This window comes from Vicugna pacos, chromosome 16, assembly GCF_048564905.1.
Source record: "Vicugna pacos chromosome 16, VicPac4, whole genome shotgun sequence".
NCBI lineage: Eukaryota > Metazoa > Chordata > Mammalia > Artiodactyla > Camelidae > Vicugna > Vicugna pacos.
Window position 1 is genome coordinate 43,834,655 of NC_133002.1, and position 27,448 is coordinate 43,862,102.

Consider the following 27,448-nt stretch of genomic DNA (forward strand, 5'->3'; position numbering starts at 1 on the left):
TAAGGGGATTAATTCCAGAGAACAGGATTCTGATCATTAAGGGTGAGCCTCCCAGCCGTGTCACTCCAGGAGTTACATAAGCCTGGGGATGCTCCTCCCAGCTGTCCCTTCACCAAACTGAAACCAAAATGTTATGTAACCACCCTAACACACGGAGGCCCGAAGTTTTAGGGTTTTTTTTTTAAAAAACAAAGCCATGAGGAAGAAAGAATTTACTGGGCAGACAAGATATTAGGCTTGACACATAGTAAATTAAACCAAAACAAATTCTCACTTTTTGATGCTGGTAGGACATAGAGGAGGAATCGATACTGCTTTGGGATTATTTAAAATCAAGGATGGTCTCATTACCCTGAATCTTTAGCAAACTGACTTCATGGCTGCCAGCAAAGGCTTTGGGGATGCTGTCAATGAATAGTAACTGCACTGAGTGTGAATCAGACGAGAATAGGGGTGGTATCTAAAAGACTGAAGGGAAGACGCAAAACAATACCTTGGTACCCTGGGAAGGGAACGCTTCTTCAAAATCGGCCAGGATTTGCTGTCCTAACTCAGTCTGAGCAGCCTTCACCCTGTAGGGAAAAGAGAACATATCACTAAACGCCTGGCATAATTTTCAAATGTCTGTGAGTAATTGTGCAAAGATCCACAGGGGTCAGAATGGCTGCAGTCTTTAGGGACCAGCCAGGAAGGAGGGGGGAAGCTGTGGCGCGGTCAGAGGGGTCACACACTAGTTAGTAGCAGGTTCAGGACCAGGACCCACTCAGCTGACTGATTTTCACTATGGATTTTCCACAGCTTGGGCTCAACGACTTTTCACTTTGGTGGCCCAAAGTTCTTCTAGGCCACCCCTCACCTGTCGAGAGGTAGAACGTGTTCACCTTTACAAAATGTCATCAGGGGATAGTTACGCTGCAGGCAAACGCTATGTAAGAACACCCAAACTGGATAGAAATCCATTTCAGGTTACTGCTCTAACAACTCTCCTGCTCCCTGGAGGACAGGAGGGGAGGGGGCTCCGTACTGCTTCGGAGTGGTTGTTGTTTCAACCCAGAAACCAACAGTAGGGTCCTAAGTGTTAACAAATGAACAAAAAGAGTGTTTTCTAAAAAGAAAAAGATCCAAATGATAAAATGAACTGCTAACTGAGCATGAAGGCCACTGAATGAAGATCTGAGTTCACACAGAAGACCGTGAGGATGAAAACGCATCAGAGAGGGAGGTCAGTGCCGAACATGGTGGTTTGTATGGAAACTCAGAGCTCAAGAAACAGTTTCAGGCTTGAAGGAGAAAGGAGGGAGGAGAAGAGGCGGGAGGAGAAGGGAAGTGCTAGTCAGGCCCCCCGCAACGGTCTCCACCAGCCCCAGGAGCTGGACGCCTCCCACCAGCCATCCTCACAGAGCCAGACTGCCCTGAGCCCAAGGCACATATTTTATCTTTGCTAAAAGCACCATAAAACAGTGTTCTTCCTTTTTTGGTCTCCACCCTGTTACTTTGGAATTAACTTTATGAAGTTTCTAGAAATAGCGAACAGCTCAAAACCACAATTTCTTTGGCTACTAGGCAGTGCCTGGCAACCTGCAGTTTTTTTTTTTTTTAAATGAGGGGATAGGCAGGACCTAAATCAGTCCAGTTTTTTTTCCCCCTGTGGCATAGTTATAATTATCCCTTATTCCAAATACTTTCCAGGGTTTTTCCACTATCTTCAAAACTTTTAAAACCACTTTCACAGGTGGGTTTGTAGCCTCTTCAGTCACTTTCCAAGGGGGCTAGAAATGACAGAGATAAGGCTATTATTGGGGTAGCCTCCAAATCAGAATCAGGGCCATCCATCCACAGTTGCCCAATGGACCATGGGAACCTACCCTGAATGTGAGCCCTGACAGGAGAGAAGAGAACATGCTTCTGTAAAACCGTACCTCCGAGGTCTTATGACTCCACATAATGGGCCAGGCAGACAGACTCCCCTGGTGCCAGGTCACAAGACAGAGCTTCCCGAGCCTCGGCCCCCCTGTTCCTACCCTCCTCCTGGCAGCATGTGGAGAGCATGGGTTCCCTCCTAAGCCACAGGATAATTCCTGGAGGGGAAGTTCCACCCCCGCCAGGGACAGTCACAGTCTTATTCTAGGTCTCCTAAGCATGCCAGTGATACAATGGTTCCAGCTCTGCCTGTCACTTCACCCACCCCTCCACTCCCTAACTCCATGTTCTTTACCAGATTTGAAATTGGGGTACCTGAAAAGACAATCAGAGCCTGTGATCAGTGCAGGAGAGAGTGTGAAGTACCAGACTGTGATCAGCAGACCCCCTTGCCCTCTTCTTCAATCCATTTCCAAAGTCACCTCTTGAGATAGTCTAGACTCAGCTGTGTCACCAGTGAGCTCCGTGTAATCCTAACGAAGTCATTTCCCCTACATGGGCCACAACTAAGATCAGTTGTGAAATAAGAGGTTGGGGATGGAGGTCTGGACCAGAACCAGATGCCTTTCAGTATCCTCTCCTGGTCTGATGATCCTATGACACTCGTCTTACAGTGCCAGCTGGCAACAGCATCCATCTGTATAGGTGACCACAAGTTGGATGTATAATTAATGCTGAAGCAGAATAATAAGCTTTTGCACACAGATGTTTCCATGTGTACCTTTGGAAGTGTCTCTCAGTGACTCAGATGAAAGAGCAACCATTTCCCTTATTGACATTAATGATGGTATCTACAAATCCAAAAACCATGATTCATGTACTTTCGGGGGTAGGATGTGAACAGTAGTCTTTATAGTCTGCTGCCTGAGCAGGATCCTAGAAAGAAGTCAACATATTTAAAAGTATACGTCTTGAGGGGAGCGGGTAGCTCAGTGGTAGAGTGTGTGCTTAGCATGCACGAGGTCCTGAGTTCAATACCCAGCACCTCTGTTAAAACAAGTAAATAAATAAATAAACCTAATTACCTCCCCCTCAAAACAAACAAAACCAAGAAATTAGGGAAAAAAAAAAGTACACATCTTCGGCCTCACCCCCGTGTACTCCTTCCTCCTGTAACAATGAACACAAAGTTCCTACGGTAGAGAGATGGATTGACAGACTCTGTTAGCGGAGCATGTAAATGAGTTCAGCCACCATGATCTCCTAGTCATCCTTATGAAAATCAATCTACAACTAAGAGAAGAGGGAGAATAAAAATTCCTCCTGGCATCCAGACCAACGCAGCCTGGTTGGCTGGTGACGACTCAGCGTTGCCCACTTCTCAGGAATGGAAGATTCACTGAGCTGACGAGTAAAAAAGGTCAACCAACTGCTCCTGGCACCCTCCATGGGTCAATCATGTGACCACAGGTTGTCCAAAGGTGCCTTTCCCTAAATGCGCTGTCAGATTTCATAAAGGGGACAGCAAACCATGAAAACCATCTAGACATTTATAGATAAAATAACCTTGATCCTTCCAATACCTTGTGAATGACAGTCCCAAAGAAAATACCCTCAACTGTTCGCAATAAACTGACTTCCCAAAATACAGAGCCTGTACTGGGCAGAATGGTTAGTCAGTCACATTAGTCAGATGCTCCGTTTCCAGACAAACAGGCTCTATAAAGAATATTAACCCAGAATCTCTGAGTGACTCAGTGGGACACTGAGATCAAGCAAAACCTTCACATTTTTGAAATCCTTACTTTTGAAACTCAAGTTCTTTCAGAAAGAACCTGTCATAGTCATCCAGCCAGCCAGGCCTTTTCATCCTGACTTTAGTTTCTTTTATCACTTCGCCATGTGATTCCCCTCAACTTGCCAAGTATCTCTCATGCATAAGGGGTTAGAAATAGCCCTGAAGGATGTGTTTCAGTCCAAAGGTTTCAGGGGGTTCAAGAGAATGCAGGAATCTTCTAATCTTTCTCAGGAAATATTGACTGATTACTAAGATGCATTTGTTTTCATGGATATTCTTAAGCCAGGAGGATTTGAAATGTAAAGATGACATTAAAGAAAAAAAATCTTTACTTCAACGCTACATTAACGTGTAAGTATTTTCCAGAAGGGCAGTTGGAAGAAATAGCTATATTCAAATCAAAGTCCATGACCTTCATATTTCAAATGTACAGGCACAGCTTTCAGGACACAATCTTTCCTATGACTTTCACAGTTTACAGACAGCGAGCTATTAAGTCAGAGAAACCGAAGCAGTGTACAGGGTGTAACTCTCCCGCCCTCCCCCTCCCCCCAAACAAACAAGCTATTTCTATCACTTCCAGATGGTTCTACCATCACTATGTAAACATGAGAGGAAAATTCACCAGAAATGACGCTAAAAATAAGAAGTCTGGACTTTCCTCAGACTTTTAGTACCTCTTGAGAAATAATTGTAGTCAGGCACTGAAAACAAGAGAAGATCTCTTCTCTTCTGCTATTTTTCATGTTACTTAATAGCCCGCATTCTCTATTAATCAACACACACTTTTTTTTTGCAAATGGAAGTTGTGAAATGAACTAAAAGAAAAGCAAATCCTCCCGTGTGCGCAGCAATCCTACACGATAAGGAATGGCTAGGGCACCAAACTATCTTGATAGAATGCTCTATTTTTCCCTTTTTAAAGGGAATGTCATTGCAACAGTGACCACAAAATTCCTTCAAATTTATAAAACCACCTCTTCAAAAAAAACGTTAAAAAGCAAATAACCCTAAAAGACTGCGTTCTTTTGTTTGTTTTATGAATCAAATTCAGTTCTGCCACATCCTTGCCATCAACGATGCCCATCCCACACAATCTTCTGGTAACTAACCCTTCAACATGTCTCCTTGACCTCATGGTCACTGTCTGGTTTGGTCTTTGTCTTTTCTAATCCAGAACATAATCTCAGTCTCCAGGCTCTTGTACCTACTAGAATCCACAAATCTTTTACAAAATACATATGAGATCAGGCCTCTCCCTGCTTAAAATCTCTCATCATCCACAAAATGAAGAACAGATTCCTTATCAAAGTGGCTAAAACCTGACCCTGCCTAACTCTGTTACAGTCTTTCACCTTCCACTGTCTCCCCATGTTCCATGATATTTTCTCTCTTCTATTTCCCTCCCACCTCTTCTTGTCTTGGTGCTAAGATCCTACCCATTCTTTTAAGATCAGATTAAAATTGAATTCCTCTCTGATCTCCCCCCTTGGCCCTTGAGACCTGCTATGCCTGTACAGCAGAGACCAGTTTTATTATATCCATACTATACTGGAATTCTCTTAGTATTTCCCTTCTCTACACAAAAATGGTGAACTCCTTGAGGGCAGAGAGTATTTATTTCTTGTTTTTGTGCTCTCAATATGCCAGCACCGGACCAGGATACAGAAATTGAACGGTAAAGGTCTCTCAGGTAAACGAAGGAATGAAGACATGAATGGGAAATGACTAACGCTGGGTTATCAGGAGGGTAACAGAGGTGCTGCTGCACTCCCGCCCCACTATCCACTGACAGCAAGTCTGCTTCTCCACCCGAGCTTCCTTCTTTCTTGCAGCTCATAAAGCTCTGTTCGTCTGCTCTCTTGGCCACTTCCTACCCTCAGTGTGACACGGCGATCAGCCAGCTCTAAGTGTGAGGGGTTAGGGGCAATGAGGGAAGGGTGGTGATTTCCCTAGCATCCTGCCCAGCTCTGCTCCAACATTCCTGAACAGGGCTCTGGCATTTCCACTGTTGGATGGCACATGGAGAACGTGATGTATGCTCTCCCTTTCCCGCCCCAGATCCTCAGAAGCAATGAAACAATTTTAATAAGAATCTAGAACCAGGCAAGAAAAGAAGTGGCTGACTAAGAACTCCAGGAGGACAGGACTGAAGAAGGACACCCCTGCCTCAAGTGGCTTCTCAAAGATGATAGACATAAGGCGAGCCAATACCAAGGTGGGGGGGCACCCTGGGCAATGAAGCTGGGGTCCAGGTCTGCACTCTGGCCTTGAACACCTGGGTCAGGGTGGGTGTGGGTCTGAGAAGCCCAGCAGTGGCCAGAGGGCTGACAATATCCAGGTGGATCGGGGAGCCCACAGGTCCAGAAGATGAGCCACCAGCATATCCACCCGGCAGCTCCCCGCTCCAGCCCCACGGGCTTGGGAAGAGCTGTGGGCGGCACACCCAGCTGAGCGGCGCCTGCCTTGCAAGTGCATGGCAGCGAAAGCGCATCCCTGACCAGACTGGCAGGAGCTCACAGCCAAAAAGGCGCTTTCAGCTAAAAATCCCCGAATACTGCAAGAGTGCTAACGCCAAGCAAAAGAGTCACCACGCTCAACGGAAGACCCTACATGAGAGAACAGAGACATGGAACAGACAACTCAGAGCTTTGAAACACATATAATTTATACTCACTGAGAAATTTAAGAGGATACTATGCCCATGAAAAAAGATTGACAAGACTCCCTGAAGAGTAAGGTGGATCATTGAGATAAAAACTCAACAGCTGGGCCGAATAACAGAATGGGCACGACTGAGAAATAAATTAAAACAGGAAGGCTGAGTTGAGGAATTCAGCTTAACACAACAGAAAGATACAAAGGATAGAAGAAAAATTAAGAAACATGGCAGCAGGCCTAGAAGTTCCAATGTTCAGGTACTGGGAATTCCACAAGAAACATTTCGCATGTTTTCAGGCTCATTCATGTTGTACCATTCAACAGAATTTCAGAACCTATCATCCAGAAACGATCCCAGAGAAATACATGCAGATGTGCAAAGGGGAGTGTATTCTAAAAGTCAGAAGCCAACAGTCTAATGATATGAAAATGGTTAAATAACCTGTGGTATGGTATACCTCAGAATTCTGTGCATCAGTGAAAAAGAATGAGATAGGTCTATATGCACTGATGTGGGAAAATCTCTAAAATACATTGCTAAATTAAAAAGAAAGTTTCAGAATGAAGCATATGGTATGAAATCATGTATTCAAAACAACACAAAGCAAAATAAACCCAGAAACTGAAAACTATACATTTATGTAAATGCACAGAAAAAAAAAATCTGGAGGATAAGCAGGAAATGGCTAACAGTAACGCCCTCCACGGGTAGCACTGGCATGTGAGGTACCACTGAAGAGTACTTATGTTTCATCTGTATATTGACTTTTTTTAATAAAGAAATTGTACGTGTGTATTACTTATATAATTAAAAATAAAGAAACTGAGAAAAAAAGAAGCCTGTAGCAATCAGGCCACATAAGAAGGCAGAATGGAAAACAATGGCTCCTGCTGAACACTGGCCCCTTCGTTTCTTCTCTGTTGCAATAAAGGTTAAGATCTGCCAACTGTGACTGTCTCTGTCTTCTTAGTATTTTCCCTGCTGCTACTTCTAACAGAAAAGGCATTAAATTCCCCACCCCCTCATCTTCCTTCAGATCCTCATCTTCCTTCTCTTCAAGCATCTGCCTTTCTTGTTATTGGCTCTGAATCTGGATTTAAAACTCAACAGAACAGGAAGAACAAATTTAAAGAGGCTAAGTCACTATTTTGTCGCATCTGAAGTTCTAGTGGCAGACTGAATTTTCCAAAGACTGCCACAGCAGTGTATCTCAGCCCACGGGTCTTTTTACCAGCATGACTTAGACATTCCTCTCATTAGGCGTAGGGGAGACTACGTTCCTTCCTCTTGAATCTTGACAGCCCTGTGACTATAGGAGTGACACTATGTGACTTCTAGGACCTGGTTCTCTTGGGATGCTCATTCTTGGGCCACAGGCACCTCATCAGGAGGAAGCCCATGCAGCCCATGGAGGATACCCCAGCTGCGCTCCCAGCCGACAGTGAGCGCTAACGTGCCACCCACCCACAACAGTAAGCCAGCGGATCCTCCAGCCCCAACTCGAGCTGCTCCAGCTGACGCTGCATAGAGCAGAGACGAGCCGTTCCCACGGCCATGCCAAACTACATGAGTGAAATAACTGCTGCTGCTAGCCACTAGGTCTTGGGTCTTGTTGGTTAGCAGGAAACAGACAACTAGAACAGCTTCTACTACAAAAGTGGACAGCTGAGAGTTGTCCACATATACAACTCACCGGCTGCCACTCTAGGGAGCCAGGCCAGCAACTAACATAGGCAGCTTTAGAAGACATGGTAAGCAGTTGGTAAGGGTACAGCAGAGGGGGTGTCTGCAACAGGTAGAGTCAGATCAGGCGACATCTGAGGTTCCTTACCACAGTAAGATTCTACAGTGACCATGCTGAGCTGAGTGCTGGAGCGCTGCCCGGCACCATCTTTCCTTACAAAGGAAGATCATTTTCTCCAATGACATTTTACCTTTCTGAAAGCTGCCGGATCTGTGGAATCCCCATATATTTGTGGAAATGCTCCAGAACATTCATTACACCTTGAAGAAGATTAGCAACTTCTCCATACTGTCTTCTCCTGGTCATGGCTCTGCAAGGAAATAAGAAGTTGAGTACTCTGGAAACACACTAAAGATACAAGATACAGACACGGAACAACCTATTCTGGGCTCTAAAACAGACACCAACTCAATTTGGTAAGTGTTTGCTAAGCACTGAATATATATGGTACTGTGTACTGGGAGAGGAAAAAAAATAAGACCTGGTTCAAATCCTTAAGAGGATATCAGCTAGTAAGGAAGAGTACACATCTAACTAACACCAAGCAAGATGAACTCAGTTCTTACCAGAAGTCCAAGCTACATGCCATGGGAGGTGCAATAGAATGTGTAAGTGATGGATTCTCATTGGGTGGGGAGAGAGGAAATCGGGGGGACCATGGATTTGGGATTTGGATTGGGTATTATGGAATCAGTGGGCTTTTGACAGGTAACAGGGGTAGGGATGTCATTATTTGAGAGTTACAGGACTTGCGCAAACCAAACATCTTCCCAGGTTACAACAAAGAGCATTTATATGCAATCTATTAGCTGTAGATTTTAAGCCAATGTTAAGCAACTCTGTGTCAAGTATGTTTAGTTTCCCTACTGCTAAGGTTAATGAGGCTTAAATAAAAGGATGCTGATAAAGTCAACAGTTACACACAGCAAGGAAGGAACAAATTATTAGACCTAAATTTTTCATTAGGGTTGGGTTTTTTAATTAACTGTATAGTTTATGACTTCCCTGAAGAGGCATTTAAAAAGATAGGATCAAGTTCAAGCCAAGGTGTTGTGTTGCTACCACTGCCTGGTCTGCTAGTTGGGTGGAGAACACTGAGCACCTGAGGAAAGGGACAAGGACACTGCTCTTCCTGTCTCCCACTGGCCTGCCCACCTCTGATCACTACTTGCAGGAGAATGGACCAGGTTTCGCTGAAGCTCATGCGATGTCTCGGGGAGATGAGGCAGGAATCTGTCCTCTAATCCCCTGACTTCAAATCCTGTATCTCAATTTCCCTGAAGGTGCTCTTTCTCTGTTCATACGTGAGATTACACTGAGACTTGGACGGGGGATTCTCAGCCTGAGAGGGACCACAGAATTGAGCAAGAATGTCAGAATCTTGCTAGTAAAGGAGGCGTTTGGACTGCTTCTGTGAGGTAAGTAAGCAGCTCTTCCTTTTAACACTGTTCCTAATGTTCTCATGTACCATTCCCTATAGGTCCTCTACAAGCAAAACAGGGAACTACTGTCTTTGAAAAAGTGGGTTGAATGATAGGCCTGTTTCCATGTGGCACATTCAACAGTGGTGCAACTCCGCCCAACACAAGCAGCAACATTTGCCAAGGCAGAGACTGTGGGGGTGATTAGGGCCCCACATCACCTCGTCGGCCTGCACAATAGAGCTCTACCATGCGTAAATGATCCGTATCCTTGGACTCATTCTCCAATGCTTTCTCCTTTAGACTCACCTGCCCCTCACTTCAAAGTCTCAGGTGTCTGTCACACACTGAGCACCAGAGGGCACAAAGTCAAAGCGGTGACTAAACATTTAAGACCGATTTGCAGAATGCAGGGCAGGATGGTGAGACTTTCCAGGCTGAGAAGTAAATAGACCTAGGCTGCTGCTCTCTCTGTGACACAGTCACTTCCCCTGGACCCACAAGAGAACGAGACATGCTTACTCCAGGGAGTCGACACCGCCCGCCAGCATGTGCAGGTGGTTCAGCGTCGTGATCGAGGTGGTCAGGTGGCGTTTGGCATGATCTAACTGCTTGATGTCGCGGGTGATTTCTTTAACCTAAATATTGAAAAACCACAGGAGGAAAAGGAGGACAGTTAAGAAAAACGTAAACCCATCTGCAAGTGGCCTCACAAGAAAATAATGCAAATGAAGTGCGGAAAAGACATGTCAGGTGAGCCCTAGGAGAAAACAGGTGTTCCCCCAGTACATACTCAAAATGATTTCCAATCAGCCTGTTTAAGTTTAATTTGGCATTTCTTCAGCAGACAGACTTTACTTAGGGTTACAAAATCGTCAGCTGTGAGAATGAAATGAACTTTACTCTTTACCCCAAGTGGAATGATCCAAACAGCAATTTAGAGGGTCGTACAGGGTCCAGGAGCCAAGTGCATCATGTCTTCTCTTGAACAAGGTCAGAGAAGTATGCCTTCCAGCACTGGGGCTACTAGGTTCGCTTCAAAATGGACAGCATTGGGGGTGGGGGTATGGTTCAGTGGTAGAGTGTGTGCTAGCATGCACGAGGTCCTGGGTTTAAGCCCCAGCAACTCTAGTAAGAAAAAAAAAAGGACAGTACTGGTCAGCTAATACTATTGAGATGGTCTTTATTCATGGTATTAAAGTTTTCTGCCCAGTCTCCAGTAAAGAACGACTTCTCAAATGTCAAGAAGACTAAAATGCACAGACTTAGAAAACATGGTTACTAGGTGGGGCAAGGGGGTGGCAAGGGATAAACTGGGAGTTCAAGATGTGCAGATACTAACTACTAAATATAAAACAGATAACACGTTTCTATTGTACAGCACAGGGAACCATATTCAATATCTTGTAGTAACCTATAATGAAAAACAACATGAAAGGAATATATATATATGTATATGTGTGACTGAAACATGATGCTATACACCAGAAACTGATACAACATTGTAAACTGACTACACTTCAATAAAAAAAGAAAAAAAAAGAGTGATCTGTAACTCCTCTAACATCAGTTTAACGGGTAATGTAAGAGGAGAGGCACAGTCTTCAGGGAGACAGAAGGCAATCGGAGGAGTAAAATTCTAAATGTTGACCCACCAGGTCCAAGACAAAGGAACTCCATAGCTGGGAATGTAAGCATATTTCAGTCACTAGAAAAGTACATTCAGCAGTGAGCGGGGGAACAATCCTCCAACTCTGGTAATGCCTAGGCGGACTCTTCCACTAAACTGTCTGCGTCCACGCTGACCAAGCTACGGTCTAAAAAGCAATTTGGCTTTCCAGGTTCCCAGAGGGAATGGGGTGCCCTGGAAACTGGGCACAAACATTCTAGTCACTAGAAAGACAGATCTCTCATTAAAAGTGGAAAAACCCTCTAGTGAGTGACCTGGGTTTTTAGAGCCCGATCACCTGGATGGAGTCATGAAGATTACGACCTGCACAGCTCAGTTCCACACCCACAAACCTGCTAGGCTGACTTGGATCTTAGTAGAAAAAGCCTCTTTCATGGGGACTTGCCCCATGAAGCCTGCTCTTTCTCCATAACCCTCGGGCCACCAAAGTATCTTTATTTCTATTGTGGGGGTGGGGAGCGTGGGGTTAAGAACCTACCACCTCTTGACTGAATAACCAACTGAACTTTGGGAAAAAGCAGATCAGGAGTGGTATAATAAACTACATATGGGCGTTATTACAGGCCCTATAATCTGATCACTCCCTCACAAGGCTGAAATCATTCTTTTTCCCAGTGAAAAATCCCTGTGCCATCCCCTGGGTTCCTTAGCTCCAGTGCTAATATCAAGGGGTCTTTAACTACTGTGTTAAAAGCCAGTCACTCCGCTCATTCCTGCGTGGTTAGTCATTAAATTCTGAATATTCTTCCTCCGCCCCACTAGCTCCCTTCTGCTCCTCCTTCAGGTCCCTGTGGCTCCGCACCGGAGCTGACTGGTCTCTTCACTCCCAGTGTCCCCCATCCCTCCCCATCACATAGCCTGCGCTTCTCCAGACACACTCAACTTTTTGTTACCCCCCTAAACCAAACCCTTAATGGCAGCTCACACAAGGGGTGCTCAGGCCAAAGGCACATGAGACTGTTCTGCAAAACTAAACACTGGTAGTTAATTTACCTTAACTCTTATCCCTGGGCAGCCAAAAAAATCACAGAACTCAACATGGCAGGTTTGGGTGTCAGAGAGTTCTAGGGTTGAATTCCGGCTCTTCTGCTCCCCAACTCGGTGTCCCAGATCACGCTGCTTAGCCTCACTGAGTCTCAGTTTCCTCACTGATAAAATGGGCGTTCATAAAAATAATAATGATAATAAAACCTAGTTCATAAGGCTGCTGTGAGGGCTAAATTCGTTCACTTGTATAAAGGAACGGGTACAGGGCTGGGCACGCTGAAAGAGTCCACAGACATCAGTTCTCTTCACCCTGCCTCCTCTTGCCTTTAGCAAAGTACCGTCCAGGAAAGCAGGCTGCTGGAAAAGAAAACATCTCATGACGTCAGCAGCAGTCTCCTCAAACTGCCACTGCATCCCCACAGGGCTAGAAGAGGGAGTACAGTACAGAACAGCAGATCAGCATCATGAGGAAACCTAGGAGTAAGAAATCTGAGCCCAAGAAACGCTGGCAGAAGTCACATCTGACTGTGGCACCGAGCATCGCGCTTTAGTGGTCCATGGGTGGTGCTGAGTGTAGTGCCTCCCGGGGAAAGGAGCACAAGTCCAAATCCCTCTCTGACGACACATCACCTCCTCTCAAAGGCTATTTAACTCTGGGATGAAGCACAAGTATTCATTCTGTTTTCCTTTGATGGAAGAGTTCTCCTCCTTTGACCCTAGTTTGGTAGTGACATCCCTAACGCCACCTGCCTGGGAGGAGCAGGAAGAGCTAAAGGTAAGAACAGCTATGACGGACACTCAGCCAGTGCCTGCCTGTGTGCTGGGGTTATCTCACAGAATCCCCACAATTCCACAATGTACACACGACCATGATCCCCACTGCACGGTGAGGAAACTGAGGTACAGAGGCGTTAAATAACTTGTTTAAGGTCCACGGTCAGTAAGTGGAGGGGGTGGATCTGAAGGCAGGCAGTCTGACCTCGGAGGCCGTGCTAGTCACTAACAATATCAAACTGCCCACCCCGCCCCACTGTCCCCTCCGCGGAAGCCTGGCCCTCCCGCCCCGCATCCCAAACCCTGCTCTCTTGCCAGAATGGCCATTGAAGAGAACGGAAGGATACACAGGAGTGTGACTTCAGATCTGTTCCTGGAGTAGATTATAATAAAATGGAGGGCAAGAGGTCTGCAGCATTTTTGTAACCAAAAAAAGTAGGGGGGAAAAATGACATTAATTATGGCTTTCATTCACTGAGCAACTAACACCAGCCCAGGACTATGCTCAGCGCTCTCCATACATTTATTCTTACAATGACCCTTTGAAGTACTATTATTCTCACTTAGAGTGGAAGACACTGGCATTCAGAGACATTACAGTCTGTAGTCAGAAGGGGAGCCCCGGAGCAAGCATGTCATAGGGCCTCCCGTGGAGCAGGGGTATGCAAGGCTGGCCCCTCGATTGGCAGAGAGCTCTGAGCACCACACCGGGGGTGGGGGGACACCACTGAGCAGAGGGAGGACTTAATCAGAACCAGCAGCACATATCACGGGCAGGATGCTTCCCACCCCCAGATTCAGTTTTCCAGTGATACCAAGTTTACATGTCAGACATCTTAACTGAGAAATATGTAATACAAATCAATGCTGGAGAAAGGAATCCAAAATGACTCGGAAACTATTTTGGGGAAAGGAAAAGAAAACTTGCCCTATTTAAAACCAAGGCTGCAAATGTAGGGCAGCAGGGATAGTGAGTCACGCTCCACGTCCAGCAGCGCCTCCTGAATGTATCTGGAAAGTACTCCCAGGGCTGGCCACGGAGATGTGGGTGTGGGGTTGGTGGCAGGTGGGAGAACAAGCCCATTAATTAGCACGACGGGACGAGACGCCACCTTCCTCTTCCGGTGCAGAAATGGCAGGAGGAAACCTAAACTCACCATTTGCTCCGATTTTTCTGCTTTGTCCTTGATATCTTTGATTTTTCCAAAGAGTTGCTGAATAGCTTTCTGGGCCTCTTCAAGTGCCTAGAAGACGAGAAACAAATGAAAAACAAGACATTATCAGTCCCTCCACCGTAATCAAGTGGAGCCTCAGAAGAAAATTACGGAAGCTCTCCTGATTCATTGCACTTGCACTGACAGTCTTACCAGACCCAAACAGTAGAGACAGAGAGAGTCCAGCGTTTGGATACAGGCAAAAACTCAGGATTCTTGCCAAGCTGCATCATAACATTTTAATTTAAAAACTAAACAACTTTCCTCTATCTCAGTGATTACTATACCTACTGATGACAACAAATAAAGAGGACATGCTTGTGTGTGTGTGTGTGTGTGTGTGTGTGTGTGTGTAGCAACCTTCAAAAAGACAGAAAGACAGAGGTGGCTCTGAGTTGGGGGCGGGGGAAGCTCTGGATCTTGGGAGTTCTAGAAGATGATGCCTTCAAAACAAATCACTACTGTGCCTGGGGACCCCAGAACTGTGGCAAATCTTAAAGACATGTATAGTACCCCACTTGGAAACCAATGAAATGAAGTTAGAAAGGGACTCTTTAAGCTAATGGTGACCCAAATGTTTCCACTGAAATAAAAATCTACAAAAACGGGCGCTACCCATTAAAAGCATTACAACCCACAGTAGCTTCTGTGAGTTTGGAAGCAAGATTCAGGGAGTTGAGAGGGTGTAACGCCGCACACACATAGAATGTGCGTTCTCAGGAAAGATGCAGTGGCCAAAAGCAGCACTCACTCTTCATTTCATCAAATGCACTTTATTTTGGATTGAAGAGTGGCCTATCCCAACTGGACCTTCTGAGCCCTTTACAAATGTAATAAGGCCAGTGTCACCATAGAGCTGTGTGTGGCCATCTTTGTCTGTGCGGAGGAAACAGCCAGCCCCCTGGAGAAGGACACCCTAACAGAGGAAAGACAAAGGTGAAGCTGAGACACAGGGAGAAAGACAAAAGCCCTTAGACAGTTCTCTGAACCTCTGCCTCCAGTGGTACCCAGTGCAAGAGCTACCTCTGGACTACGAGCTAACACAATTTGTTCTCTGCTGAAAAACATCCTCCAAAAGCAAACCTAAGCCACTTCCTCTGCAGGAAATTCAACAAGGAAGGACTGTAGCTCCCCTTCCTCCCCAGGTAATCTGGGCTGCCCACTTCTTCTGGTACTGGGACTCCTTTCTGGCTCTGGAGGTCCTCGTCCTGTGTGTGGCTCAGCCCCAAACAGAACTTTATTTTGCTCTTTTCCCATCGCTGGGGTCTATAGGAGTTTCACACATGTGGACAAGGACGCTGAGCTGCTGCATGTGACTATGTTACGGCTTCTGAGATGAACATCTGGAAGCCCCTCTGTGAAGCTGCTCCTTTTGGGCCATTTGCCGCCAAGTCTGAGGTGACACTACTCAAACAGGTGCTCGTCCCACCCCCCGGACAGGCAGGGAGAGGACATCTGCCCGATCGCTTTACTTACAGCTACCAAGGCTTGTGAGCAAAGGAGCTTTTACACTTGTCATCTCTGCCGTCTGGACACAGGTATTTTAATCATCAGAAAGTCTGGTCTCAGAACAACAGATGGCATCACTATCAGAGCCAAAAACTTGTAACTTGGGACATTCTACCTGAAGAGTAGTAAACAATCAAAAGGGCTGACGGAATGGAACTGGGGCTCACTGAGCAGCCCCTCTCAACCCCATTCCAGCCCAAGAGGATGCCTCACTCAGCAACTGCTTCCTCTTGGCTTCCTACCATCCTGCCTTTCTCAATCCCAGATCCAGCAGGCCCGAAACAGTGGTGGCAAAGTGAGAAATTCCTGTACTTTCCAGCCGGAAGGCAGGAGTCTGAGGCCTGCCTCTGCTGTCACACACCAGCCATACGGCCTCTCTGAGTATCAGTTTCCTCGTCTGCAAAGTGCTGACAGGGGCACCTATTTCTGGTGCTGTTGGGGAGATTCAATTACATAATAGGTGTAAAGAGCTACACAGATATTAGGTTTATTTCTGGGCAAATGCACACATGCACACACGGGTATACACACACATATGCCCTGTTCTTCCTCTCGCTCGCCGCCTCTAGGCCAGCCTCCCTGATACATCCTATCCTTAGCTACACCCTGAACGAATCCACGCCCACCCACACCACCTCCCCACCCTCCTAGGAATTCTCTTCCTCGTTTCTAGTACTCGTCTCCTCAAAACCAGGATACGAGACTCCGCTGAGCTCTGCTGACTGCCATCCACCCCACCTTAGATTTCATAAGATTATGACGAACTAAAATCAAGTCCTGGCCAAATTAAAATGAGAAAGAGGAATAAGTGGATCAAATGTCCATTTACAACCAAAGGAGCGAACCTTTAAAATAAAACGCTCAACACACCTATTGATTGCACGCAAACCTTTGTTGTCTCCCGTGGCCATTTCTTCTCCATCCTCTTCCCCGACTTCCCTTCCCTCCCAACACCCTCTCCCACAAATATACGTGCAGCAAACAGCAGAATCAATTCCGTCATTGTCTGGGTGTCCATGGTCCTTTACATATACCTAACGATTGTAATGGTTTTTTTGTGGGTCTGGATTTTGGTTGGACCAAGACATTCCAGAGGGCAGGAATCTGTCTCGTTCACTGTGACTCCCTGACACCTGGGACAGTGTCCAGAGTAAGATAGGAAGTGCTCAATATGTGTTCATTAAGTTGCAATTTAAAACCAGTCAATCCTGTTGTCCACACACACTCCACCTCTGCCCTTGGAGACAGTCAGGCAACACATTGACCATGGTAGTTAGGGCTGTGTCAGCACTTCAACTGCAGACTTTCTTTCAAGCAACACAATTTAGTGTTGCAATCCTCACATACTGAAAAAATTACTGGGTCATTAACTCAGGACAAAGATGTTAATTAGCCATGCCATCAAATTATAAAGTTGTTGCTAGAGTAATAAATTATTGTAAACCATTGTTTTTTATATATGTGTTTTTTCAGATGAACTTCATCTACCTCAGATGCCCTACATATATTCCTTTCTCTCTCCATTTAAGAAAGACTGGGATTTCAAAATTGTAGAATAGATAAAGAAGATTACACTGTATAGCACAGGGAAATACACACAAAATGTTATGATAACTCACAGAGAAAAAAAATGTGACAATGAGTGTGTATATGTCCATGAATGACTGAAAAATTGTGCTGAACACTGGAATTTGACACAACATTGTAAAATGATTATAAATCAACAAAAAATGTTAAAAAAAAAGAAAGGCACTTTTCAATGAGTGTCTATTAATAATCTATATTTTTAGATTCTTTTAGACACTTGACTTTTTTTAAACATTGGATTACAGTTTTTCCTTTTGCAACAATTTAAAATCTCTTTTTTTTCCTTTTGGCCACCTCCCTCAGGAACTAGAACCAATTTTAATATCCATTTCATTCAATCAACAAATACCACACTGGAGATGTAGGGATGAAAAAACATAATTCCTGTTCTCAAGGAGCTTACAATCTAGCAAAGGAAAGAGGCTACTGAATACGAAAAAGCCACATTACTGAGTGTTGAGGGAGCCCAGAGAGACCATCACCAACACTGGCTTTTCTGTTTGCTTGGTAGTAGGAGAGAGAAGGGAGGGAGGTCCAAGAAGCCCCCTGAAGGTCACAACTTCGTAACTTACTTGGGCCAGAGCGTTTTTACACAACAGCAGTAAGAGGGCGTGTACTAAATGCATTTGATCTGAGCCAAAAAGCCGACAAGCGGGAAGAGTAGCAGGCACCAAATAAAAGACTGTTTTTCAAAGCCATACTCCACCATAAACAAACTCCCACTTTCCAGCAACATAGATCTGCACTGTCCAGTGACGTGACTGAAGACTATCTATATCCAAACTGTTATTCTGAATTCCTGCGCCAACTGGAGTCCCAGCTACATTAGTCAACATTTCATTAACTCAGTCCTTCAATCATTCAATAAATATCTTCCACATACCAGGCATTATTCTAAGCGCTGGGAATCCAATGGTAGACAGACAGACATGGTCTTTCTCCCTGTCCTCAAGGAACCTACTTCGAGAGGTGGCAGATGGGAAGAGATATTGGCAAAACAACTAAAGAAAGAAAGAAGAAAATGTCAGAGTGTGCCAGGCATGATGGAGGAATTAAGCAGAGTGAGGAGAGTGAGGGAAACGGTGGTCACAGGACTCCTGAGAAAGAGCACATGACTCAGGACCTGCAGGATGAGGAAGAGTCGGGCTTTACAGATCTAGGGGAAGAGATTCCAAGCAGAGAGAACAGCAAATAAAAGACCCTGATACAGAAAATACTTGGGTGGTCTGGAGACCAAACAGTCAGGCAGTGGATGGCAGGATGGTATTGCAGCGAGAGGTGTTAGTAACTTGGGGAAGGAGGGCCTCAAGGGCCACACAAAAAGCCTGAGACTTGCTCTAAGTGCAATGAGAAGCCACTGAAGGGCTTTAAATGGGGGGCTAGCAAATATGTGAAAGACTGCCCTAGCCACTCTGTGACAAGAGGGCCGCACAGAGGAGAGAAAGCCCTGTTAGGAAGCTGCCGCAGTGTCGTGGTGAGGAAGGCAGGGGTCTAGACCAGGTGGCCAGTGGTGACGGAAGAAGTGGGGCGATGTGGGATTTATATGAAGATATAATCTGCAGGACTCACTGATGGACTGGATGTGGATAACGAGGGAAAGCAAATAATCAAGGGTTACCCTTAGGTCGTGGTTTGAAAAGCCAATGAATTATCCCATTAGCTAAGTCAGAGAACACAGGAGCAGGGACAGGCTCGAAGCAAGAGTCCCCATTTCCACACGTGAAAGGTGCAGAGTCTATTCGATATCCAGTGGAGATACCAGGTTGGACATATGAGTCTGGAGCTTGGAAGAGAGGTGCAGACTAAAGATGAAAATTTAGACATCATCAGTTTATAGATGATATTTAAGTCTGTAGGACTAGAAGTCACTTATCAAGAGAGTACAGACAGAAGAGAAAATGGCCCAGGGCTGAGCCCTTGGGCACTCCAGGTTTCCAGAGTCTAGAAGAAAAAAGGAGGGAAGAAAGATGCAAGAGAAAAGGCACCAGTGACAAGAGAAAAAACCAAGGACTTTGGTGTCACAGAAGCCAAACAAAAGTGTTGGGAGGCAGAGGAAAAGACTGATTACGTCTTATGTTGTTGAAAATTCACATTACGATTAGGATGGGGGCTGCTACTGAACTGGCCACCAGGGAGGTCACTGATGACCTTGACAAGAGCAGTTTCAGTGGAGTCAAGGGAATGGAAGTAGACAGTGACGAGGGGACGAAGTGGGGACAGTGTGTATGAGACAGGGGCCAGCACACGATGGCCTGAGGGCCAAATCAAGCCTGCCACCTGTTTCTGTAACTAACGTTGGCTTGGGACACGCCAATCCCATTCGTTTAGGTATTGTCTACGGCTACTTCCACCGTTCGAGAGCAGGGATAGGAAGTTGTAAGAGACCACGTGGCATGTAAAATCTAAAATATTTACTCTCTGATCCTTAACAGAAAAAGTTTGCTGACTCCTGGCATACACTATTTTTTCAAGAAATTCTTGCTATGAGAAGATGAGAGAGAAAACAAAAGAGGAGAAACTGGGAGGTGGAAGGTGGGGGGTGTAACAGGACAATTACAGAAGAGTAGGACTTTTTTATAATGCTCTCCAATTGTTTACAGTGTGAGTATCAGCTCTCTAACAGAGCTGTAAGCATCCTTTAGAGTGCGGACCAAGGACGTGAATGGCATCCTTACACCCTCAGCTCAGGCGATCGTCCATTCCAGTTGCCAGTTATGACGACTGTCCCAGTATAATCACCAACAGCTCCTTCTCACTCTCAAAAGTGACTCTGGTGATAAATCATACCGTCACCTCAACTACGGCATCTAACCAAAGCTGGAGCACAGCTGGAACTTGACAAATGTTTGCCAAAAGATTAAAGAGCATCATGGGGCCCCTCTCAGGAGAGGAGCAGTGCCAAGACCACCAGCCTGAAGGAGACGTGTTGATGCTGTGGCTTTCCCTAACTTCACACACAATGGGAAGCACAGCATCACACTTTCTGTAACTGTTACCTAGTTGGCTAATAGGGAGTCTAATGCCCAGGATGCTGCTGGGGGTGAGTAAATTCTAAACCCACTGGAACCTTCTAAAAAAATGTTGGGTCATGATGTGAGAAAGCACTACAGAGGCGCCTGCCTGCAACTGCCCACCGGAAAGCACTGGCCTTCTGGGGGCACAGCTTGCATGAAATTCTGTGATATTGTTGGTCCTGTCATGTTGAAATGATGCGCTGATGGGATTACAGGCACCGTCTTCCAGATAAACACCCTCGGACATATGATATTCAGCTAAGAAAGGCAAAAGAGCCAAGTTCTATACTTAGACCTGAGGTCTGAAGAAGTTTCCATGATTCCTTCTCAGAAAAAGGTTTCTACCCCTATTTCTCTCTGGTTCTCAATCTGGCATCCGACCAGAACTGTCTCTACTCAAGGTACCACTTTCTTCTTTCAGCAAACAAGTTAGACTCACACAATCTTACATTTCACAGTCTCAAAGAAAGATAAACTGTCTGCCAGATTTTTTTTAGGCTGGAATACTTTTGCTTGTTATAACCACATACTGAAGTCAAGGAAATTTAATATAATTCATTTTCCAGAGTCACAAAGGTTTGCATTCACTCCATCAAGCAAGTCTGTTCTCAAAAGGCACCCTAATACTTGATATCTAATCTCTAATAATCAATTACACAGGAAGGAGTGTTTTGTATTTGAAAAATCATTAAGACCTACAAAAGATTAAGATTTAATTTTTAAATAACTCTAATACTTTTACTTCCTAGCTAATCAGAAAACGTGTTGAAAGAAAGATTCTGGCACTGTCCCTTGACACTCTTTAAAATAAAACGTGGCTACTTTTCCATTCCAAGCTGCATGTGGATTAAAAACAGAACTAATCACCCAAAAATGTCTGCTTTCAATCCACCCTTCCCGGAGTGTCTGAACTGAGCACTGGAGCGTGGCTACAGCCTGCATTCGAGGCTGTTAGTAGGAAGCAGTTACTGTGGTGGTCCTCCTCAGTAAGTCAAATTCTGCGATCGGGAGATGCAAAGTGACCCACTGAGCTGGCCTGGAAGATGCAGCAGAACCAGTTCCGCTATCTCTGTATTTTTGTGCATCATTAACTATAACCATTACTTTAAATTTTCCTTGGCTCCAGAAGCCGACTTTGAATGGGCTTTCAGAGCCACGCTAGGTCATGTGCACCGAAGATAAGCAGCATGGAACCCGGCACCGACCCCACTGCTTTCTTCTTCTTTCATCTTTTTTCTTTTTTCAGAACCTTGTCTGCCACCTGTGTAGACAGAGGGGCTCTGAGCCAATGGAAATGTCTTGAGAAATTAACATCTCCTCTAGCTCTTAGATGCATCTAGTTCTGCAGTTTGCGCTGTGAGATATTATCCTGGGAATCCAGAGGCAACCTAGAAGAGATTTAAAACTGAGATTCCACTTGCTGCCCCTACAGGAAGGAGGAAAAGGCTACTTATTTTCAGAAGGACTGATACGCCTTTATGTTCTTTGGAAAAAATAAGGTGCTAATATTCAAGGTTAATGGGAAGAAAGTCTTATTTTTCCACTATTCTGCTATCATTTCTGTTGTCCAAGTTTATACCTGTCTGCTGGTCCCTTTCTTTTGTTTGGAAAGGCAATGCACCGTATTAGTAAAAAGCAGGGGGTTTTTGAACCAGCAACTGGACTTCAAATGGTGGCTTTGCCACTTCCTGTGTGATCTCTGTCAAACCACTTAACCTCGAGGAGGCACAGATGCATCATTTCTAGAGCAGGAACAACAGTCCCGACCTAAAGACTTGTTCTTAGGAAGGAATATCGGGCTTAGTAGTGAACACCTTCGGTACTGTTTACCCAGCACTCTTCCTTTCTCCAGGGAACCTTCCTCTCACTGTGTTCTGAGTCCACTGTCCCAGAGGCAGGCCAGGCCCGAGCTGGGGCTTTTCTGTGACTTTCCAGAATGAATTAGGAAAGAAAGTTCACCTCTCTCTGGTGGTGGCAGCCCAGGACGTGAAGTCAGGTTAGACAGTAGCTGGTCTCTGGGTAGAGACAATCAAGCCAACACCGGGAGACAGACAGACACAGAAATATTCAGAACCCTTTATATTCCAAGACCGGCTCCCGTAGTTAGAGAAGCCCAGAAGGGACACTACTTTTTCACAGACTCATTGTTCAACTTCTCCTTCAAAACAAGAGAAGAGTCTTCTGAAGACTCTCCCTTTAGCCAAAGCCAGTTTGAACTGGGATTTTGTCTTCTACAGCTAAGAGAACCCTGACGGAGGACTCAGCTCATAATAGGGGCTCACTAAATGGTAGTTATTAATATTATCCCCAGATCTCCCAGATAGAGTGTGATGTTTCAGATGAGACCATCCCTCTAAGAACCAAAGGTTGTCGACACACATTGTAGAGCTTTGCAAGCTGGTTATGTTCAACATGTGCAGGCAAACACAAAAGAATAGTTCCTGGGTTCTTCAAATCATGTTGAAAATGAGCCGTTCTCCAGGAAAAAAAAAGTTTCAGTCTTTTGTTTATCCCTTCAATAAAAAGTGCGTGCCTCCTGTATGTGCTAAGCTAGATACGGAGAGAAAAACATCGCAAGATGAGGATATGCCTTTACAGAGCTTGTTAGGGATATGTAAGAACTAGAAATAGCTGAGATGTGAATGATAGAAAGAGGTATGAATGCCAGAATCAACCGAAAAGCAAGGAACTCGGCAAAAACATTGCTGAGGGCTACCATATCTGATGAGCCCTAAACAGAGGGCCCTGGGACATCCATTAAAGGCAGACACCTAAGGGTAAGTAGCCTCATTTATCGAATGTCCCTTCTTTTGATACTGCTGGCCAGCCAGGCAACACTGAGAGCTGTTGCTATGGAAACAAGACATCCCAGCAGGAGCAGAGGTGCTTTAAGGAATCTCAGCAATAATAACAATGCAGCCCATTCCCCACGATGGTGCCAAACAGCAGCAGAGGCTACAGGACTCTCACCGCCATGGACGGCTGCATGTGAACAGCAGCATGCTTCCCTGTGTCCTCGAACACCCCAGGTACCGTCTAGGTCTGGTGGCCCTGGTCAGACGCCAGGCAGGCACCCATCAGATGCGAATCACTGGTGCTAACACTAATTCTGCCACAGTCCATTCAGAAACCTTGAGTATAAAGAGCCTTTATTTAAAGCACAGATTTCTCTCCAAGTTTGTGAACCAAAAGAATGTGAAGGGCAAAAGGAGTAATTTTCGCCTCGTTAAAAATGCTCTGTTCCACCTAAGTTACTTTAATTTATGATTTCTGTGAATCACAACCACTGAAAACACGAACCAAAGAGTTCATTTTTATTGTTTTTAGGAAACAAGCCAGAAGTTAAAATCATAAGACAGGACGGGGACACAACTCCAGCGGTGCCCAAACAAGACGAAACATTTACATTTTCAAGTCCTGCTTGTATCTGTTACTGTCCATAACTTAAAAGTCTGTTCGCCCTGAAATAGTGGGGAGTGGTGAATGCATTAGTGCATGGCTTCCTTTGATGAAGCGGAACCCTGGGATGAGTGTGTGTGAAGCAACAACTCCAAATGGAGCTGGAGAAGGAAAGGTTAAAGCAAGAGTCTCAGTTGCTTTTGCTGAATAAAAGGACAGAAATTCAATACTTTAGAAAATGGGGCACATTTAAAGGAACAATCTACCCAAGCTTAACAAAGGACTACTTCCCACAGCCAGGACTTTTCAGCTGCCAAGCTAAATTTGAATCCCCCATATCTTCCTATTAGTTCTTTTTTTTTTTGGAAGGGGTGGTAGTTAGGTTTATTTGTTTGTTTGTTTGTTTATTTAAATGGAGGTATTGGGGGTTGAACCCAGGCCCCCCTGCATGCTAAGCATGTTCTCTACCACTGAGCTATGCCCTCCCTCCCCTCTTTCCTTTTTCTTAAAATTTTTTTCAAATTTTGGGGCTAACTAGGTTTATTTATTTATTTATTTAAATGAAGGTATTGGGGGTTGAACCCAGGACCTCATGCATGCTAAGCATACACTCTTACCACTGAGCTATGCCCTCCCCACCCGTTTCTTTTTCTTAAAATTAAAAAAAATTTTTTTGGAGAAATTTTTTGGGATAATTAGATTGACCGATTGACTGACTGATATTTAATGGAGGTACTGGGGATTGAACCCAGAACCTTATGCATCTTACAATTACTTCTAAATGTAGTTACTTAGTAACAGTCATCTATATCACAGGTCCTCATTCAAGTCTTCACTTGGGGTTGATAACAGGATGTTCCTTCAGTTGGTTTTAAGAGGAAACTTATGTACCAAAGCCCTTTAGGCTATGGCCTGCCTTGGGGTTTCATCTGAGTGACTTTCCCTCCCTGTTGCACTCTTCTTCAGGACTGCTTCCTGGGCGTTCAGGACCACAGGTGTACAGTGAACACACAGTTTTCTCCTTCCCTCAGTCCAGTTTCATCTCCGCTAGCTGGTTAATGAGGGGCTCAGCTGGTTAATGAGGCCACAGTTATCATCAGTACTTGGATTCCCTTGTGAACCAGTTAACTTTTCAGATTCCACAGTGAGGAAAAAAAGAAAAAAAAAAAAGGCTCCCAAATGTGTTTTTACAGTTTGTCACTGTTTAAGAAGAGAATTTGGTACACACAAGTGCGGACAGATCTGAAAATCTGGACCCATGATTAACTCACTGGGTATGATTTTGAGCATGTCATAGAACCTATCAGAGCCTGTTTCTTCATCTATAAAATGGGGAGAATGACATCTATATCTAATTCACATTTTTGTGAGGATGAAGTGATCTATGCAACAATATTTTGCAGAATGAAAGATAAGCATACTTGTAACTGTAATAAAACATTAGCATTATAAATAAAGACAAATAACCCAAAAGATACCTTCTGCCATACAACTCAAAATGTGTCTTTGCTTACAGTGACTCATCAAGAAAGGCATTAGTCTTCTGAAGTATGTTTTTCATTTTAGAGATCTGGATAACTACAGAGCTGACGAAGGTACTGGAACCTGACCACAAGATGCTAATCCAGTCACCAAAATCTCTACAGATCATAATTTCCAAGTAGTCGATGAAAAAAAAGTAATATAGCACTTGGCTTAGCATAAATGATATTACTGTGTGAATCATAGTTGGCTATCTGTCCCTACTGCTCTCATGTGACTGAGAACGAGAAAAGTTCAGAAATATGACAAGAAAACAGGTGTGACTAATCAGGTCAGAGATGGGATAAAGACCCCTCAATTCATCTCTTTTGTTTTACAAAAGATGGTACTTGGATCATCAGATTTACCTGTCAGTAAGTTTATCTCTAGAAGAAACGTTCCCCTTCTAGTTGGGGGCCATTATGAGAGTAGCACTCATGTGGTTAACCTAACATGCATATTCTAGGTACCACATACAACCCCTAGAGGTGAACACAGCATCTGTTCAGAGTCCACAAAAATCAGCAATCCCAGCACGGGATCCAATGCTATATGAATGACGATAAGTGTCTTGTATATTTTAGAGCTTTAATCTGGATGAGTATAGAACAGCAGATTGAGACAGACCAAAAAGGCATTATCTGCGGTTTTGCAAAATTAATCTCCTTCCAGAGGAAACCTCGGCGTCCACATTAGAGCAAAAGAAATTTAATAGCTACATTACAGACTCCTGAAAATAGGGATTTATGAATGGAAATGTTGACAGAACCATCACAGCACTGAATTCATGCTGCTCTTAATTCTGTATTTCCATGGATGAAAGAGGGGAGAGGAAAAAGGAGGTCAAGTTCTAACACAAGGACAGAGTTTCAAATTCTTATCCACTGTTCAAACACACCTGAATGATTTCTTGTGTCAAGAATCTAAAACCCAGAAAGCTTTGCCCTGTCAGCAGTGATACTGCAATTTTTCTACTGTGCAACCTCAAACTAAGGATGGAATTTTCCTTCCACCACTAACTACGAGCAGTCAAAAGCCAGAGGAAGCTGGGTAACAGCCAGAGCAGTTTCAGTTGTGATGAATTGCATCTTCCTCTTTAGATGCTGAGGCGCGCATTTAAACTTGTGACTGCCCTTAACGTAGAAACAAACAGATGGCAAAAGTTATGCTTGACCTTTTTTCTTGGCTCCTGAAGAATGCCAACTTATATGGAGATGGCTCAGAAGAATAAACTTCAGTGTTCCTTTTTGGCAATACTATTTTCCTAAAACCATTTTCAATAATCATGTTGCACACAAGTGGGGACTTGATGTGTTTCTAAGGCCAGGAAGGAAATAGCCCAATTGCTGGACATGCTAACCAGAAGAAATCATCACAGGGGTTTTCTTCTTTGGAGAGGGCAGCATCATTATTATTAGGTAGTGAACACAAAAACTTAAGACTATAGCTAATCTGAAATACATCATCTGTATAGGTTAAATGAAGACAAAATAGGAATGTATGCTTATCTGGAATAAAAAAATATTAAAGTTCAGAACAATATGGAAAAAATGTTTCCAAAGAGATTAAATGTTGAAATGATTAAAAATTACCGTATGATCCAGTAATTCCACACTGAGCTATATACTGAAAGGAACTGAAAGCAGAGACTCAAATAGATATTTGTCAGTATTTGTTATAGCACTGTTCATGTGTCCATGAACACATGAATGGACAAAGTGTGGCACATATAATGGAATATTATTCTGTTGTGAAATAGGAATGAAATTCTTGAGCATGAATGGAAAATTCCAAGTAAAAATACCAGAATTCAGCAATATATTAAAAGGACAATACACAATGACCCAGTAGGTATTTAAGGGGAGTTAATATTCAAAACAAAATAAAACAAAACTAATCACCAAAATTGAAAAATCATATGTTCATACAGTAGAAGATGCAAAGGCTTATGATAAAATTCATTATCTTTTTTCTGGCAAACAGGCTTAGTGAACCAAGGTCATGAGGATAAGTCTTTAATAGAGAATTTGGAAATAAGAGAATGTCACGCTTCGTGTCAGCTCTAGAACAGAAGGCTTTTTGCTTTGCTCACTGCATTATCCCCAATGCCTAGGATAGAGCTCAGAACAGAGAAAGCATTGACTTTCTGTACAAGTGAATGAATAATAGACTAACTGGAGCCATTGTTATTAAAATCAAGAACAGCCTGCCGTTCCTACTTACTTAACATGAAATATTATTCAGAAAGGGCATTTAGAAAAGAAATTT

The 27,448-nt window shown here is 44.2% G+C and overlaps 1 protein-coding gene across 13 annotated transcripts in view; it reads right to left on the reverse strand.

Moving 5' to 3' along the window:
- Window positions 1–27,448, reverse strand: part of VPS53 (VPS53 subunit of GARP complex) — a 140,319-nt gene that overhangs the window by 76,689 nt on the left and 36,182 nt on the right. For all 13 annotated transcript variants that reach the window (XR_012059705.1, XM_072939080.1, XM_072939079.1 and 10 more), the window contains 4 exons: window positions 14,094–14,180; window positions 10,008–10,123; window positions 8,255–8,374; window positions 494–572 (listed from right to left, as the gene is read on the reverse strand). Coding sequence is in view for 12 of the 13 variants with exons in the window: in XM_006214426.4 (XP_006214488.2) it covers window positions 494–572; window positions 8,255–8,374; window positions 10,008–10,123; window positions 14,094–14,180 (402 nt within the window). In the remaining variant the exon portion in view is untranslated. The remainder of the gene's footprint in view (window positions 1–493; window positions 573–8,254; window positions 8,375–10,007; window positions 10,124–14,093; window positions 14,181–27,448) is intronic.